The 14,621-nt window shown below is 27.2% G+C and overlaps 1 protein-coding gene across 2 annotated transcripts; it reads left to right on the top strand.

The window, feature by feature from the left end:
- The first annotated feature begins 8,548 nt into the window (after positions 1 to 8,548).
- LOC114390545 (protein kinase PVPK-1-like) lies at positions 8,549 to 12,747 on the top strand. Of its 2 annotated transcripts, XM_028351298.1 has the most exons (4): positions 8,549 to 9,042; positions 9,163 to 9,378; positions 9,746 to 10,821; positions 11,710 to 12,547. In XM_028351298.1, exons 3-4 carry the CDS (start codon positions 9,764 to 9,766, stop codon positions 12,545 to 12,547), a joined length of 1,896 nt encoding a protein of 631 aa, XP_028207099.1. In that variant the 5' UTR covers positions 8,549 to 9,042; positions 9,163 to 9,378; positions 9,746 to 9,763. The 2 variants fall into 2 exon arrangements, with proteins under 2 accessions (XP_028207099.1, XP_028207098.1); XM_028351297.1 differs by lacking the exon at positions 9,163 to 9,378 and having other exon boundaries at positions 8,550 to 9,042; positions 11,710 to 12,747.
- Positions 12,748 to 14,621: the final 1,874 nt, after the last annotated feature.

The raw sequence follows: 14,621 nt of genomic DNA, 5'->3' as shown, positions 1-14,621 counted from the left end.
TGCGTGTACAAGTTATCAATGCCCTTTTAAAATTCTTCAACACAGTTTTATAATTATGTAATAAGCAATTAACACTAATATATATAAATTTAGGTTTGATGCAAAATAACTGTAAAAGAAGATAGTTATATTTCAAGACTTCCTTAAAAAAAACTAATTTTAAGACCAAAATTTTTCCATATTTATAGGACTATCAAACATATTAAATTTTAAAAAATCCCAAACATTATATGAAAATTAAATCAAGTACTTATTAAAATAAAAGATAATAGATATGTATAATCAATATGATAATAACTTATTAAAATGAGTTTTAAGTATGAGTATATTTGGATCGATGATTAGTCTAGTAGTTAACCTAAAAGATTGAAGGTTGTCGGAATACTTTAGGATCCCAAATGGGAGTTAAAAGTCCTAATTATGATGATTGAATAAAAAATGTAGATTTTTTGAGACTTTTAGGTTTCATTCATGGGTAAATAATTATCTTGGTCCCTAAATGTATAATTTGATTACAATTTTGTCTATGAAAGAAAGAAAATTCTGATTTAGTCCTTAGATGTGTAAAAAATGTTATAATTATGTCCTATTGTATAATTTAATGATAAATTGCTTCCCAAATTTTAAAAATTTAATGTCAATTTGATTCTATAACAATACAATTTAATGACAAAATAGTCTAACAAATTAAAATTTAACAACATGACATAATTGTCACACCTTTTACACATTTAAGAACTAAATTAAAAAAATTTGTTCTTTCATAAATTAAATTATTACTGATTTACATATTTAATTATTGACCAAAATAATCACTTTCCCTTTGGTTTATTGATAATTAAGGATGTTTTGACTCTTTGATGACTAATTTTGGTGATGGTGGCCAATGAAAGTATGAAGAATGAATGACTGTAAAATCTGACAATTTCATGGTTTGGCTGTACTGTCCAATCAAAACCGTTGGTGACGCAGCTAGATCACCGCTGGTGGTGCTACGAGCTAAATGGATTCGAACAAATAATCAAATATAAAGTGAGAATTCGAGTTAAGGTAAAGGTATAAAGTGAAAATTTAAGCCTAACCTTATTTTGATCTCGCTCCACTCCAATTTTTACGAGCACAAATTGGGCAGGTTTGTGATGAGTTGAGATAGCATATTGGCCAATTTTTATCTTTTTTATAATTAATAAAATAATAAATGGTCAATTCAATATTATATATATTAAAATATTTAAGTTATATATATATATATATATATATATATATATATATATATATATATATATATAGTTTAGTTTATAATAATTAAAAAATATTTTATTAGCATTTTTTTTTACTACAACAAGCTTATATCATTTCATTAATAAGAAAAACATCAATAGTTCAATACAATGATGAGAAACATCAAAACATTATGGATTAGCATAGAACCTAGACGACGTCTTTGCAAGGACATGAACCATTTGGTTCGCCAAAATTCACATTTGAGTTACTAGTTAAACGAAGGTTATTATTACAAAAGTGAAACCAATTTCGAATCCATATATATTGGAGCACGACTGAAGCAAGTCACAAACATGTTTGCAATCAGTCTCGAAGGTGACGTTGTTGTCGCCCAACTCAATCGTCCTTTAAATTTCCTCTGCAGCAGGGATGTTTCCAGCTTTGAAAGAAGTTCTAGCACATACAAAGTGACCTCCAGAATCACAAATGGTAGCTCTCATGGATGCATCTACATTACACTTCAGAGCACCCTTAGTTGTTTTTTTTGGGTCATAGTATTGGTACGAAATAATTCTGTTAGAAGTGATAATTAATCTTCTCTGAACACCATAAACACACAATATATTTTTCTTCCAACAGAATTTACTTCATATTCAAGAATCAATCACGATTCAAATCATAGATCACTTGATTAAGGAACACAAATCAGTATCAGTTATATCAATTATTGGTGAGTTGTTTGTACCCTTGATTTAATCCATCTCAAAACTCGGTAGGGCATGCTCAGATGCAGTCAAGGATTGCTGCTATATTTTCCCAAACCTTTTCATTATGTATGAACCATATATAGACACCAAAGGGCAAGAATTAAGCTGAGTTGCTAGTTGTCATCTAATTTTTTTAGAGAAGAAAAAAATACAATCATTGATACTTTCATAAATATTCCATACATTCAGAGCTTTGGGACAGCTGAGAAATATGTGCCAGGCGGACTCCAAGTCAATTCCACACATAGAACAGGTAATAGGACATTGAACTCCCTTATAAGTGTGTTCTCGTTAGAAACAAAAATTAATTTATTAAATTATAAGATTTCGGTCAAATTTAATATCAAAATAATTAAAAAGTATAAAATAACATTTAAAAAATATAATAATAAATTTGAATAAATATTTTAAAAATAAAAAATTTAAAGTTACTAAAATAATGTTAGAAGTTACTTAAAACAATTATTTAACAATCAATCATACTAATTTTTCAACTAATAAAAAAACTATAAACTAAAACAATTTTTCCCACTATAACTAAATGCCAAAGAAAGATGATGGTTTTGTGTGGAACATCCAGAGACATATAAGATTTCATTGCGTGATAGTAGGGCGACTTGAGTGAGTATCTTCCATTCCCAGTGAAAGTCCAGATTAGCCTATGTTCATCGCCAACAACACTACATTTTATTAGCTGGTCACATAAAAGTAATTTACTTTAATAATTTTTAATTTTTTTATATTTTAAAAAAGTGAATGGAGTATGACCCAATCAAGAACTAAGCTAAATTAGTCTGATGATCAACTAAAAAATGACGGTTCAATAGATGGCTCACAAATACTTAGCTCGATTCTCTTCTTCTCATTCTTTCCCTAAAAATTCGTGATTTGTCAATGAAAAAACATTTCTCTTGCCCATTTGTTCAATAATTAAGTTTTCATAGTTTTTTTATTGGAAATATTAAAAAGATAAAAACAGGGCAACGAAGGTGTGCTTTGGCGCATCACAGGATTTTGATGACAATGGGACAACAGAGGAGGCAATTATTTTAACTTTTTTGGTGTAGTTTGAGTAGCTTCGATCATGTGATATAAATAAAACTTTTTGAAGCTCTTTCTTTTTCTTAAGATTGAATGTGTTTAACTGTTTAAGAATACACTTCATAATAAATTAGAATATCAATCCTATATATATATATATATATAAAGAATATCAATCAACTTAATTTTGTAAATTTGAATGTTCCTAAGAAGATATAAATAAAAATTACTTCGGGAAAGAGTGGGTTGCTCATAGTAGTTATACTTAACTTGAGCAAAAGTATCTCCCATAAAAAATGCTTATTGCCAATAAATAAAATTTCAAAGGTAAAAATACTTTCAAAGAAAATTCTTAAAAGATTCATATTTAATACGGTCTTCAAAATTCTTTATTTGTTTTCTAGTAAAAAAACCGTGACACAAAAAGCAAGAAATCTTCTTTCATTTCAATGTGAGCTGAATTCCGAAACTATGCTTATTAACAACGAATTAAAAGAAATATATTTGATAAAACTAACTAAAAAATAATTAGAAGCTAAAAATTAAAAATTGTTAAGTTAGCTTACCAAGTGTTGGATAAAACTATCATGTTCAAATAACTGAAAAATATAAAATAATAAAAAAGAATATATTTATATGATATTTTTATATAAATTCCAACTTTATTTTATAGATAAAAATATCTTTTGTGATGTTATAATTTTAATTTTTTTAATTAGTTTTAAATTCTTGTAAATTTTCTTTATAGATAAATTATTTTCATTATATTTTTAGTTTTAATTATTATATTTTTCATATTAAGTATTCTACTATTAATCTCATATTATTTCTTAAAATATTTTTAATCAAGTTTAAAATAAAGTAAAAAAATACACTTAAATAATCATTATATTTTTATTATGTTAATAACCATAAAAAATAATCTAATATAAAATTATTTTAAAAAATAGAATATGAGAGATTCATTATTTAATGCAAAAAGGAATACAATAAAAAATAAACAATTAATTGATTAAAAATAAAAAATAGTTTTACCGAGAGTGAGCAAGAAGTTGGAGAAAAAAAATAGTGATGAGAACGGTGATACCTTAGACGTATACGAATGAGTAGTGAAAATAAATAAACAATAAAATAATGTTTGATCTAATAGTAAGATTATATAAAAAAAATCTAACAATAAGAAAATTTAATAAATAAGAATAATAAATAAATAAAATATAAAAAAATTAAAAGTTAATATTTAAAAAAATATTATTTCAATTAAAATTTTAAAAATACTAAAAGAAATATTTATCAAACAATTAAATAAATTTTTTAGTTAATAAAAAAATTAAAAACTAACTAAAATAACTTGTGGAACAAAATCAATATTAATGATTTGAGTATATGTTTAGGATAATTTTTTTGTTGAAGGCTAATAAGGTGAGATATTGATATTTATATTATGATCATTTTCAACAAATATTTTTCTATATACATTTTTTATTACTCATGTTTAAGAAATAAGATAAAAATAATATACATAAATTATCTTTGTTTTTTCACCAACTAATACTTTTAGTTTTTCTCTAACTTTCACTTTATATCACATTATATTATATCTATATTTTTTTAGGTGTTGGATAACATAAGGTATTTATTAATATGAATGCATTAAGTTATATTATTGATATATTTTAAGAGAATTTCTAATTATAATTTGTTGATGGACCTGTACTAAAAATATTAAATAAGTATGTTTATATTATATATATATATATATATATATATATATATATATATATATATATATATATATAATCATATTTGAAAATGTTTTTGTAGAGAACGGAATAAATATTAGATGGAAACAATCATTAATATCTGAATGATTTTGGATGAGTTTTTTCAAACTTGCTTCTGTGTACAATATTATTAATATTCCCTCTCAAATGGTGTATCAACTAATTTTACCCATTCTTAAGTACTAGTAGTCACTTAATCGGGATAATGTTCTCAACTCTTTAATTAGGAATCACAATTAAATTTAGACTCAATAAATATTTATAAAACTAAAGTAAAAAAATATTTATAATTTTTTTCATAATAAATAAGGTATTTATCTCTTAAATAAGTTTGAAATTTTGATATAAGTAATTATTTGAAAATATGACTACAAATATGAATATTATATTATTCAACTCTATTAAAAACCTCATAGTATATTTATTACTAAAATTTGACAAGTTTTTAAATATTTTAATTAAGTTAAATTGTATTTGTAATGTTTTAAAGAGTTTAATATCTATGTACTTGTAATCATAAATTATTTTTTAAATTATTTTAAGATAATTATTTTAAAAGTCAATAAATTTATCATACATAATAAATTATAAATTATGATTGGATGACTGTGTAAAATTTTTTATATTGTCATTACATAACTTTTTTTCTATTTTAAATAATAATTACATTGTTTTTCAATTAAATTATATATTTTAATTTTATTTAATTTAATTTTATTGATTTTTCATAATTAATATTATTATTATAATAAGTAATAACATTCTTGTTATTAGTTTGTCAAACAAATACATATTAGAAAACCATTTCTAAATTAACTAAAATGTTGATTATGAGTCTAAAATCCAAGTCCTTTTTTTTACAGTCGAAATCCAATTAGCTAACATATACAAATATGAATGTTGTAATTTTTATCCATATAAATATAGATTTAGATGGAATATTATTTTAAAACAGGAGTATATAATAATGAATATTATAAGGCATTATATAAAACTCTCTATTATTATCCATACTTTTAATCCATCATTGAAAAACTGATCCATTTCTTAAAAAAACTTTTATTTATCCTTACATTATAAATTTGAATTCTCATTTCCAAATAAAAATATTTTTAGAAACTACTTTTAAATGAGATTGTTAAGGTAATTTTGATTGAGAGAACTTTTAGATTTTATTCTTAAAAAAATATATTTTAATGAGTTATTTTGACTTTTATTGAGTTAATGTTTCATCTTAATCTTAAATATTGAAGAATTTATTTTTAATTTTTTATACTTATTAAATATATTTCTTAATTTTAATTTTAAATTTAATTTGGTTTAAATAGCCAATTCTTTTTCTCAAACTACTATCCTTTTTTTTTTTTTTTATCTTATTTGTAAATTTGATTTTCTTAACTACCTCTACCTATATGTTTGTTTGAGTGTATCATTCATCTTTATTTCTAAATCGAAATACAAATTTTGGAAAGAATTTTCAATAATTAAAAATAATATTGTTTCACAATGTAAATTTTTTTTATCCAAATCAAAAATATAATTTATATATGTTAAAAATATTTATTTAATAATAATCTTAATTTTAATATTTATTTATTATAATTTTTATTAAATAAAAGAAGAATGTTAGACACACTATGAGTCCATGACACATTTTTTCCAATACTTTCTCTACTATTGAATTATATTTATTTGAAATTACCAATTTTTATGGATCATATTTGTAAATAAAAAATTGTTAAATAAAAATTTAAATTTACCTAAAAGAGTGATTTTTAATAAATTTTAACCAACTAACAATAAAAGAGTGTTAGAAATAAACACTTTACTGTTTTAACCTAATAGTGATTTCTAACACTTTCTTTAATGCTATAAATACTTACAAATTTATCCTTAAACTTTATTTTGTTTGCAAATAAACACCATAAACTTTAATTTTATTTCAATTTATCCTTAAAATTTACCATTTTTGCACATAAACATCTTAATTTGCCCATTTTAAACTTTATCCATTTTTGAAAGCAGTCATATATAAAATTCGGGCCCAAATTACTTATAAAGAAGAAAACTCAATCATTTTTCTATTAATTTTAAGTCCCAATCCTTTATTAGTTTTATTTTTATAGATAATTTTCCAAACATTAACATGTAATAAAATTTTGAATTAAAAAATCAAATAAAAGACTTTTTAATTGCTTTTATTATTTTCTTTTTTATAATTCATTATTATTATATTTTAATATATAATAAAAGAAGAAAATATTAATGAATGAATATCATATAAGGTAAATAATTTAATTCTAATTTGATAGAAATAACCATTTGTAAAAAATGATAAATTTTATGAATCAATTAAAATGCATTTTTTCTGAGTAATTAGAGTGCATTTATGATATTTGTAGATAAAATATAAGGATCAATTGGGACAACAATAAAATATAAGGTGCCTATTTATAAAAGAGATAAGGTTTAATAAGGTTGAGTACTTTTTTTCCCATAAAAAAATAATAAACGAGGTTTTTAGTTTTGTTCATTACTTGAAAAAAATTGTTTGATTATTTAATAAACGAGGTTTTTTTTTGTTGTAATTTTTAACATTTTTTTAGATGTGTATTTTAAACATTAATTTTTACTTTCTAGTTCCTTATATTTATTTCTTTTTTATCCTTATATATTTATTAGATTTCTTATTTAATTTTTTCTATTTAAGGTTTTAATATTTTTATCTTCTTTTATAGTTTTGATTTTTTTTTCATTTTTAGTTACTTCTACATATAATTTTACCAAATAATTATAATTAAATAAGATGATTTTTGACTTTTAATTGTTTTCTCACTTAATTTTATCAAATATAACAAAATTTGTGGAAGGATTTAGACCCATCATTTCACAAATAAATAAAACAATTAAATCGTCCGACCCAATTTCTCCTCCCCGCCTCCAAGATCAAAAAGGGGATTTTATTTATTTATTAAGTAAATATATATTTTGGTACTAAAATTTGAGATATTTAATATTTCCTTAGTCAATAATGTGCATGGATTTTTTTAAAAACATACTATGAGTCAAATATCAAAATATTATTCAGTAAAATATGAATGACAACAAATTTAATTTGTTTCACTAAAACTTTTAATATAATACTTGAATTGATAATTTTTTATATTTATAAAAATATTAAAATTAATTTTATCAAATTTTATAATTAATATGAATTGATTATAACAGTTCGTACCACTTTACAGAACACTCAAACAAGAAAAAGCATGAAAAACATATACAGCAAACAAGAAAAAAAAACAACCTCAAAAAGTTGACAGCAACCGAAACACAGTATAAAAAAGGTTTATAAATATTATTTTATTTAGTTTTGATTCTTTATTCTTGATTAATTTTAATTTTTTAAAATAATTTTTATTTCCATCTAATTGTAATAATAGTAATATAATATAATACATTTTAGTCATATCAAAATAATTATTCTTTTTGATTAAATACATGATACATTATAATAACTAAGTACAGACACAAATCATTCTGAAAATCTTTAAATTGTACAGAAATTAAAACTAATATTATTTTTTAAACAGCCAAGATCACATTAAATCAAAATATTTATGAAAATTAAGAGCATATTTTGCTAATAAAAAAATTTGGGAAGGATGACACTACCCCGTGCCTAGCCCCAACTCAACTCATTTCCCCTTTCAGAATATGCACTAAAAAAGAAGCATTAAAACTTTGGGAATACGAGAACAAGAAACTAGGTGAGGTTGGGTTTCTTTTAGAGGGAACACATAACCATTAAGATAAGGAACTGCACTTTATTATTATTTATTTATTTGGTTTAGCTTTGCTTGTGAAGTTGGCTTCGTTTTCTGCAATTCCCACTCCACAAAGCCACACCCTTCATCACCCCCCAGAAACTAACACAAAAGCAAAAAAAGAAAAAAAAAAGGAGAAAAATTATAACAACACATTATTTTTATTAATATTGTTGTAATTATTGTTACAGTTTTCATTTGTCTTGTCCCTTTATTTTTCGATTGGATCTGAGGCTCTTCAGAGTTGCAGAAAGGCACACCAAAGTTGCTTCACTTTCTTGGAGTGTGGTTTCTCCTTGCTCCAAGCAACCACACACACACACACTCAACTTGTGGAATCCATAGCCATGGAAGAAGGTTTCTCGCTCTGCAATTTCATTGCCATTTTTATGCTTTGATCAGGTATGCATGTTCTTTTTTTTTTTTGTTTGTTTATTTTATTTATTTATTTATTTCTTTGCTCTACACTTACCCTTTTGCTGCCTTTCTTTATGGGGTGGCTTTTAATTACTGTTCCTGTAGTGTAATCAAAGAAAAAGCTGAAGGGTGGCTTCTAAAGAATAAAAAAACAAAACTTCAACTTGGTTGCTGTTACAAGCTGATGCATTTTTGGAATCAAAAGCATAGGGGGTGTTGGTTTTGTCAAGTTATGGTTTTGTTTAGTGGTGTTAATTAGAAGGGAACTGAATTTCCTGGTGAATCTGTGAAAGACTGAAACTTTGATATCTGAAAGCCTTTGTGAGTTTCCTTGATGTTTTTCTTTCATTTGGGTTAAAAGACTGACTTTGATTTTTTGATGCTTTGGGTTTGAGTTCATCGTTTTCTTTCTAATTGTTTCTGTTCAGTTGGGTGGTTTTCTGGTGATTGTATCTAAGATAGGTCTCTTGCAAAGTTTTTTAAGTTTTTTCTTTATTCTGGCTGTTTGAATTTCATTATGGATCATTTTAATTTTATTATTTCAACCTGTATAATTTTGTTGTTATTTTATTTTATTTTTTGTAGTAAGAAAAATTGTAGAAGGGGATTTTGTAAGTGGTTGTTTTGTTTCTGTGCCTTTTGAATGAGTGCATCTCAGTAATTCAGTGTGTTGATTTGGATTTTGCAGCTCATCAAGGATTTCTTAATGGGGTCTCCTGTTAATGAAGTTGATTCTTTATCAGAGGTTCAGAATTTAGTTTCTGTGGTAGATCATGATCCTCCTTCGACATCTGGGATTCTCCGGTCTTCTCGGCCTCCATTAAGAGCACCAAGGAATTATGGGGCTTCCTCCAGTCAAAAGCATTCCTATCAGGAGGCTGACAATGTGGAACACGACAGAATGCCTAATATGGAGAATCAGTATTACGACGCTAACAGCAAGTCTGACAATGCAAGCCTCAATAAAGCTGTTGAAAGTTGTTTAGGAAAGAATATCTCCTCTATGGAAACAAAACTAAGCATCAAGCAACCATTAGATGCTTCCAAGAATTGTGACTCTGGTGGCGTGTTAGAATCTGACAATTGCAAATTAGGTTCATCAAAAGGAGTTGTTGATCCAACAAAGAGTTACTGTCAATCGGAGATTACTTTTTGTCCAAGTCCTCAGAATAGTTTCTATTCAGAAGCCAAGGAAAGTTTTGTCAATACTGGAGCCAGTGAATGTGTGAGTGTTGATAAGTCAGTTGAAAGTGGAGAAGTTACTAATTCCTGTGAATTTAATGAGAGCAGAAAGACCAGCATCTGTAGAGGGAGTACTGGAAGTGACGTTAGCGACGAGAGCAGCACTAGTAGTTTGAGCAGTACTTTGTATAAACCCCACAAGGCAAACGATATAAGATGGGAAGCGATTCAAGCCATCCGAGTCCGTGATGGGGTGTTGGAAATGAGACATTTCAGGTTGTTGAAGAAATTGGGATGTGGAGACATAGGAAGTGTATATCTAGCTGAGTTAAGTGGCACAAGGACTTGTTTTGCCATGAAAGTAATGAACAAAACCGAGCTGGCAAGTCGTAAGAAGCTTGTTAGGTCTCAGACAGAGAGAGAGATACTGCAGTCTTTAGATCATCCATTTCTACCCACTTTATATACACACTTTGAGACTGAGACATTCTCCTGCTTGGTGATGGAGTTTTGCCCTGGTGGGGACTTGCATGCACTAAGGCAAAGACAACCTGGGAAGTACTTTTCTGAGATTGCTGCCAGGTTAGCTATTAAATTTTTCCTTGTTCCTCCTCAATTTTATCTTCATACATGTAGAACATGCATGGACATTAGATAATTCTATATTCCTTGGATTCATGGACTCGGGTGTTCTGTGGAACCGGAAGGGAAACTGTATTATTTAAGGAAAGCTCTTTTTTTTTTCTGAGGATAAGGGAACCTGGCTGAGGTTTTCATTATATAAATGAAAATCTGGGCTGTCACATTGCACATCCTATCCATTGTGCCTCAAGACCATGATAAATTTGATGTTTTGTCATATGCCACTAATAGTCATTTGTCTATGATTTTCCAATCTCTGGCTCCCAGAAAATCCATATATAGCAAAACATAGACCAAGAATTCTAAGTAGCCAAGATATTCTTTTCTACTCCCTTTATTGTCTGAAAACCCTCTAGATTTTTCAACTACCTTTACGGATGTCTGCCAAATTTCATAAAACTATGATTGCTCGATTGCTCTACCTTTTTCTTTTTCTGTCTGCAAGTTTACTTTAGTTCATTACTTCCACCTTTTCCCACAATCACTACATTCTCAGTGAATTTTTTACACTTTGTTAGTTATATAGTGATCTTAGTCATCTTACAAATCTCCATTTTCTTGCCACTTCTCACTTCAACTCCTGTGAATGCGATGTGACTTGGCTCCCTTTCACGCACACTTTTTTAATGGCTTTTCTAAATGTTAACATGTTTTTCAATGTTATAAATATCAGTATTTGCATTTTTTTTATGCGAGTAACTAAGTCAACTGTTTAGGAGAACTGGTCTTATAAACTGTTCTTCTGTTTTTTTTGGGTCGAATGTTTTGAGAAGCGTTAAAGACAGTATAACTTAGTATGTTGCCATTTCATTAATCTGCACTATGCAGGTTTTATGTGGCAGAAGTTCTCCTTGCTTTGGAATACTTGCACATGCTTGGGGTGATCTACAGAGACCTTAAGCCGGAAAATGTGTTGGTGAGAGAAGATGGTCATATAATGCTATCAGATTTTGATCTCTCTCTAAGGTGTGCTGTCAGTCCAACTCTTGTGAAGTCATCAAACTCTAGCTTGGAGACAAAAAGCTCAGGATACTGCATTCAGCCTGCTTGCATTGAACCAACTTGTGTAATACAGCCAGCCTGCATTCAACCTTCGTGTTTCACACCGCGCTTTTTCTCCAGCAAATCCAAGAAAGAAAAAAAGTCAAAACCAAAGAATGATTTGCAGAATCAGGTGACCCCTCTCCCCGAGCTTATTGCTGAGCCCACGAATGCTCGTTCAATGTCCTTCGTGGGGACACACGAGTACCTGGCACCCGAAATCATCAAAGGCGAAGGGCATGGCAGTGCTGTAGACTGGTGGACATTTGGGATATTCCTATACGAGCTCTTGTTCGGCAGAACACCGTTCAAAGGTTCGGCTAACCGAGCAACGCTATTCAATGTTGTTGGCCAGCCCTTGAAATTTCCTGAATCCCCTACAGTCAGCTTTGCTGCCAGGGACTTGATCCGGGGCTTACTCGTGAAAGAGCCTCAGAATCGCCTCGCATATAGACGTGGGGCAACGGAAATAAAGCAACATCCATTCTTTCATAATGTTAACTGGGCACTGATCCGATGTGCAAATCCTCCAGAAGTTCCAAGACTGGCCATGAAGGCACTTGCAGCTGAAAAGGTGCCTGGTGTGAAGCCTTCTGGTAACTATTTAGATATTGATTTCTTTTGATCTTAATGTCTGTTTTCTCCTTTGAACTAATTTCCCATCTTTTATTTGTGTTGTTTGTCCATGATGGTTCTTTCTTTTGTATAAAATGATGCTACTCTTTCGTCTGCATTGATCAATGCTTGTAATTGTCCATGATAAACTGCTGTAAGAAACTCCAAAATGCATTAAATTGAGGAACAAAGTTTCTGGCCTCTTTTTTACTTCTATCACTTTAACAATTTTCGTTAAGCCCATTTCTCCAAAGTGAAAACACACACAAACACAAAAGGTGTCTCAAAATGAAAATGACATATAATCATATGAGAGAGAGTAGACACATGAATTATCTTATTTTCTTTAAAATTGAAAACTAAAATCGATTCCAGTGTTATAAATTTGAATACTTATTTTGGCTTTCTTTCAATTAATTTATGTTTTATACTCTCTCTCTCTCTCTCTCTCTCTCTATATATATATATATATATCTATATATATATATATATATATATATATATATATATATATATATATATATATATATTGCATAGTGATTTTGACACATTATAAAAGCGAGATAATTTTACAAATTTTCATATTTAAATTATTGTTATTATGAGTATGTTATTATTTTTAAATTTAAATCAAATTAAATGTTATTTTTATATGAATTTGATATTTTGATTTATTAAAAGAATATATTAATGCGATTTTAATTTATATAATTAAATAATTGTATACAAAAATATACTTAATTACTGTTTTAGTCCTTTAATTTGATTCTTGTTTTTTTAGTTCCTTAAATTTTAATTTATTTTTTAGTCCTTTAATTTGTTTCTTGTTTTTTTAGTTCCTTAAATTTTAATTTAGTTTTTAGTCCTTAATTTTTTAAAATTTTTCTTTTTAGTCATTCCCATGATAAATTGGCAATTTGTGACAATTTGTGGTAATTTTTAACTATCAGAATTTGATTTTTAATGAATTTATTATATGGGAGACTAAAAAGTACAGTTTTCAAAATTCAGGAAAAATAACAAATTTAAATGCCTGGGACTAAAAACAATAAAACACCAAATTAAAGGATTAAAACATATTTTTAAGCCTATAAAAATATTTACTCCCTACATTTGCAAGGATTAAAATGCTAGGTTATAATATAGAGATGGATTAATGGATTTATAGTAATCAGTGTTGATATCAGTTTACAAGTACACTTCTGAACCAAACCCACCATTTTAGTCAAAGAGAAGTTGCTGATATCAGTGATTAAATGGGCCACGGAATTTCTCCCAAGAATGTGGTGATACTTGCACGGTAAGTGTGTTTAAGATTCACAAGGTACGTGCCATATAGTATACGGACTAATTCATGTGCAGTACTTAAATATGAGAAAGTGATATATATATAATGTCTAAGATATGTTTCAATATTTTTTGTGTACCAAGGGAAGGGTTTGATCTTATGATTTTGACTTCACGAGTATGAGCCCAGTGGTAGCCCTCCACGAGAATCACTTTTCTTTAAACGTACGAAGTGAATAAGAGTGAATCTTCAAGAAATTCCAGAAAAAAAATTTAATATCTATCATTTTTTATGGGTAAATATTAATTTATTAGTTTTTGGAAGAAATGTTACGAAGAGTGGATATTCCGGAGAAAGATTTAACATCCACATAAAAACTAGTACAAAGAAATTCTTACTATACCAAAAATTATTAGCAGAAATAGTTGCGAAATTTGATACAAAAGAGTGCAACATATTTTGGAACATTTTATTAATTAATTTTAATTTTGATCTAGTTTATGTGCAAAATTATCAATTTATATCATTCACAATCCCAATATTAAAAAAGGCTCAATTATAAGAATAATTAATCTAACAAGTCAAACTTTTTAGGACAACATATAAAAATTCCTCTTCAAATATGTCATGTGCAGAAAACCTCACTTTAAACTCATAATTACGCCAATAATGTAATTTATTGAGCTCACCTAACACCCTATGGGCTCTATGCACATGCATAAAGGTGTTATTGATGAGCTTTAAAACAAATGAAGTTCTTAGTTAATTAAAGGAGTTATTCGCATTTAGTCCAACT

Source organism: Glycine soja, chromosome 16 (assembly GCF_004193775.1).
Source record: "Glycine soja cultivar W05 chromosome 16, ASM419377v2, whole genome shotgun sequence".
NCBI lineage: Eukaryota > Viridiplantae > Streptophyta > Magnoliopsida > Fabales > Fabaceae > Glycine > Glycine soja.
Note: the sequence above shows the minus strand (reverse complement) of the source record. Positions and strands in the feature narration are given on the sequence as shown.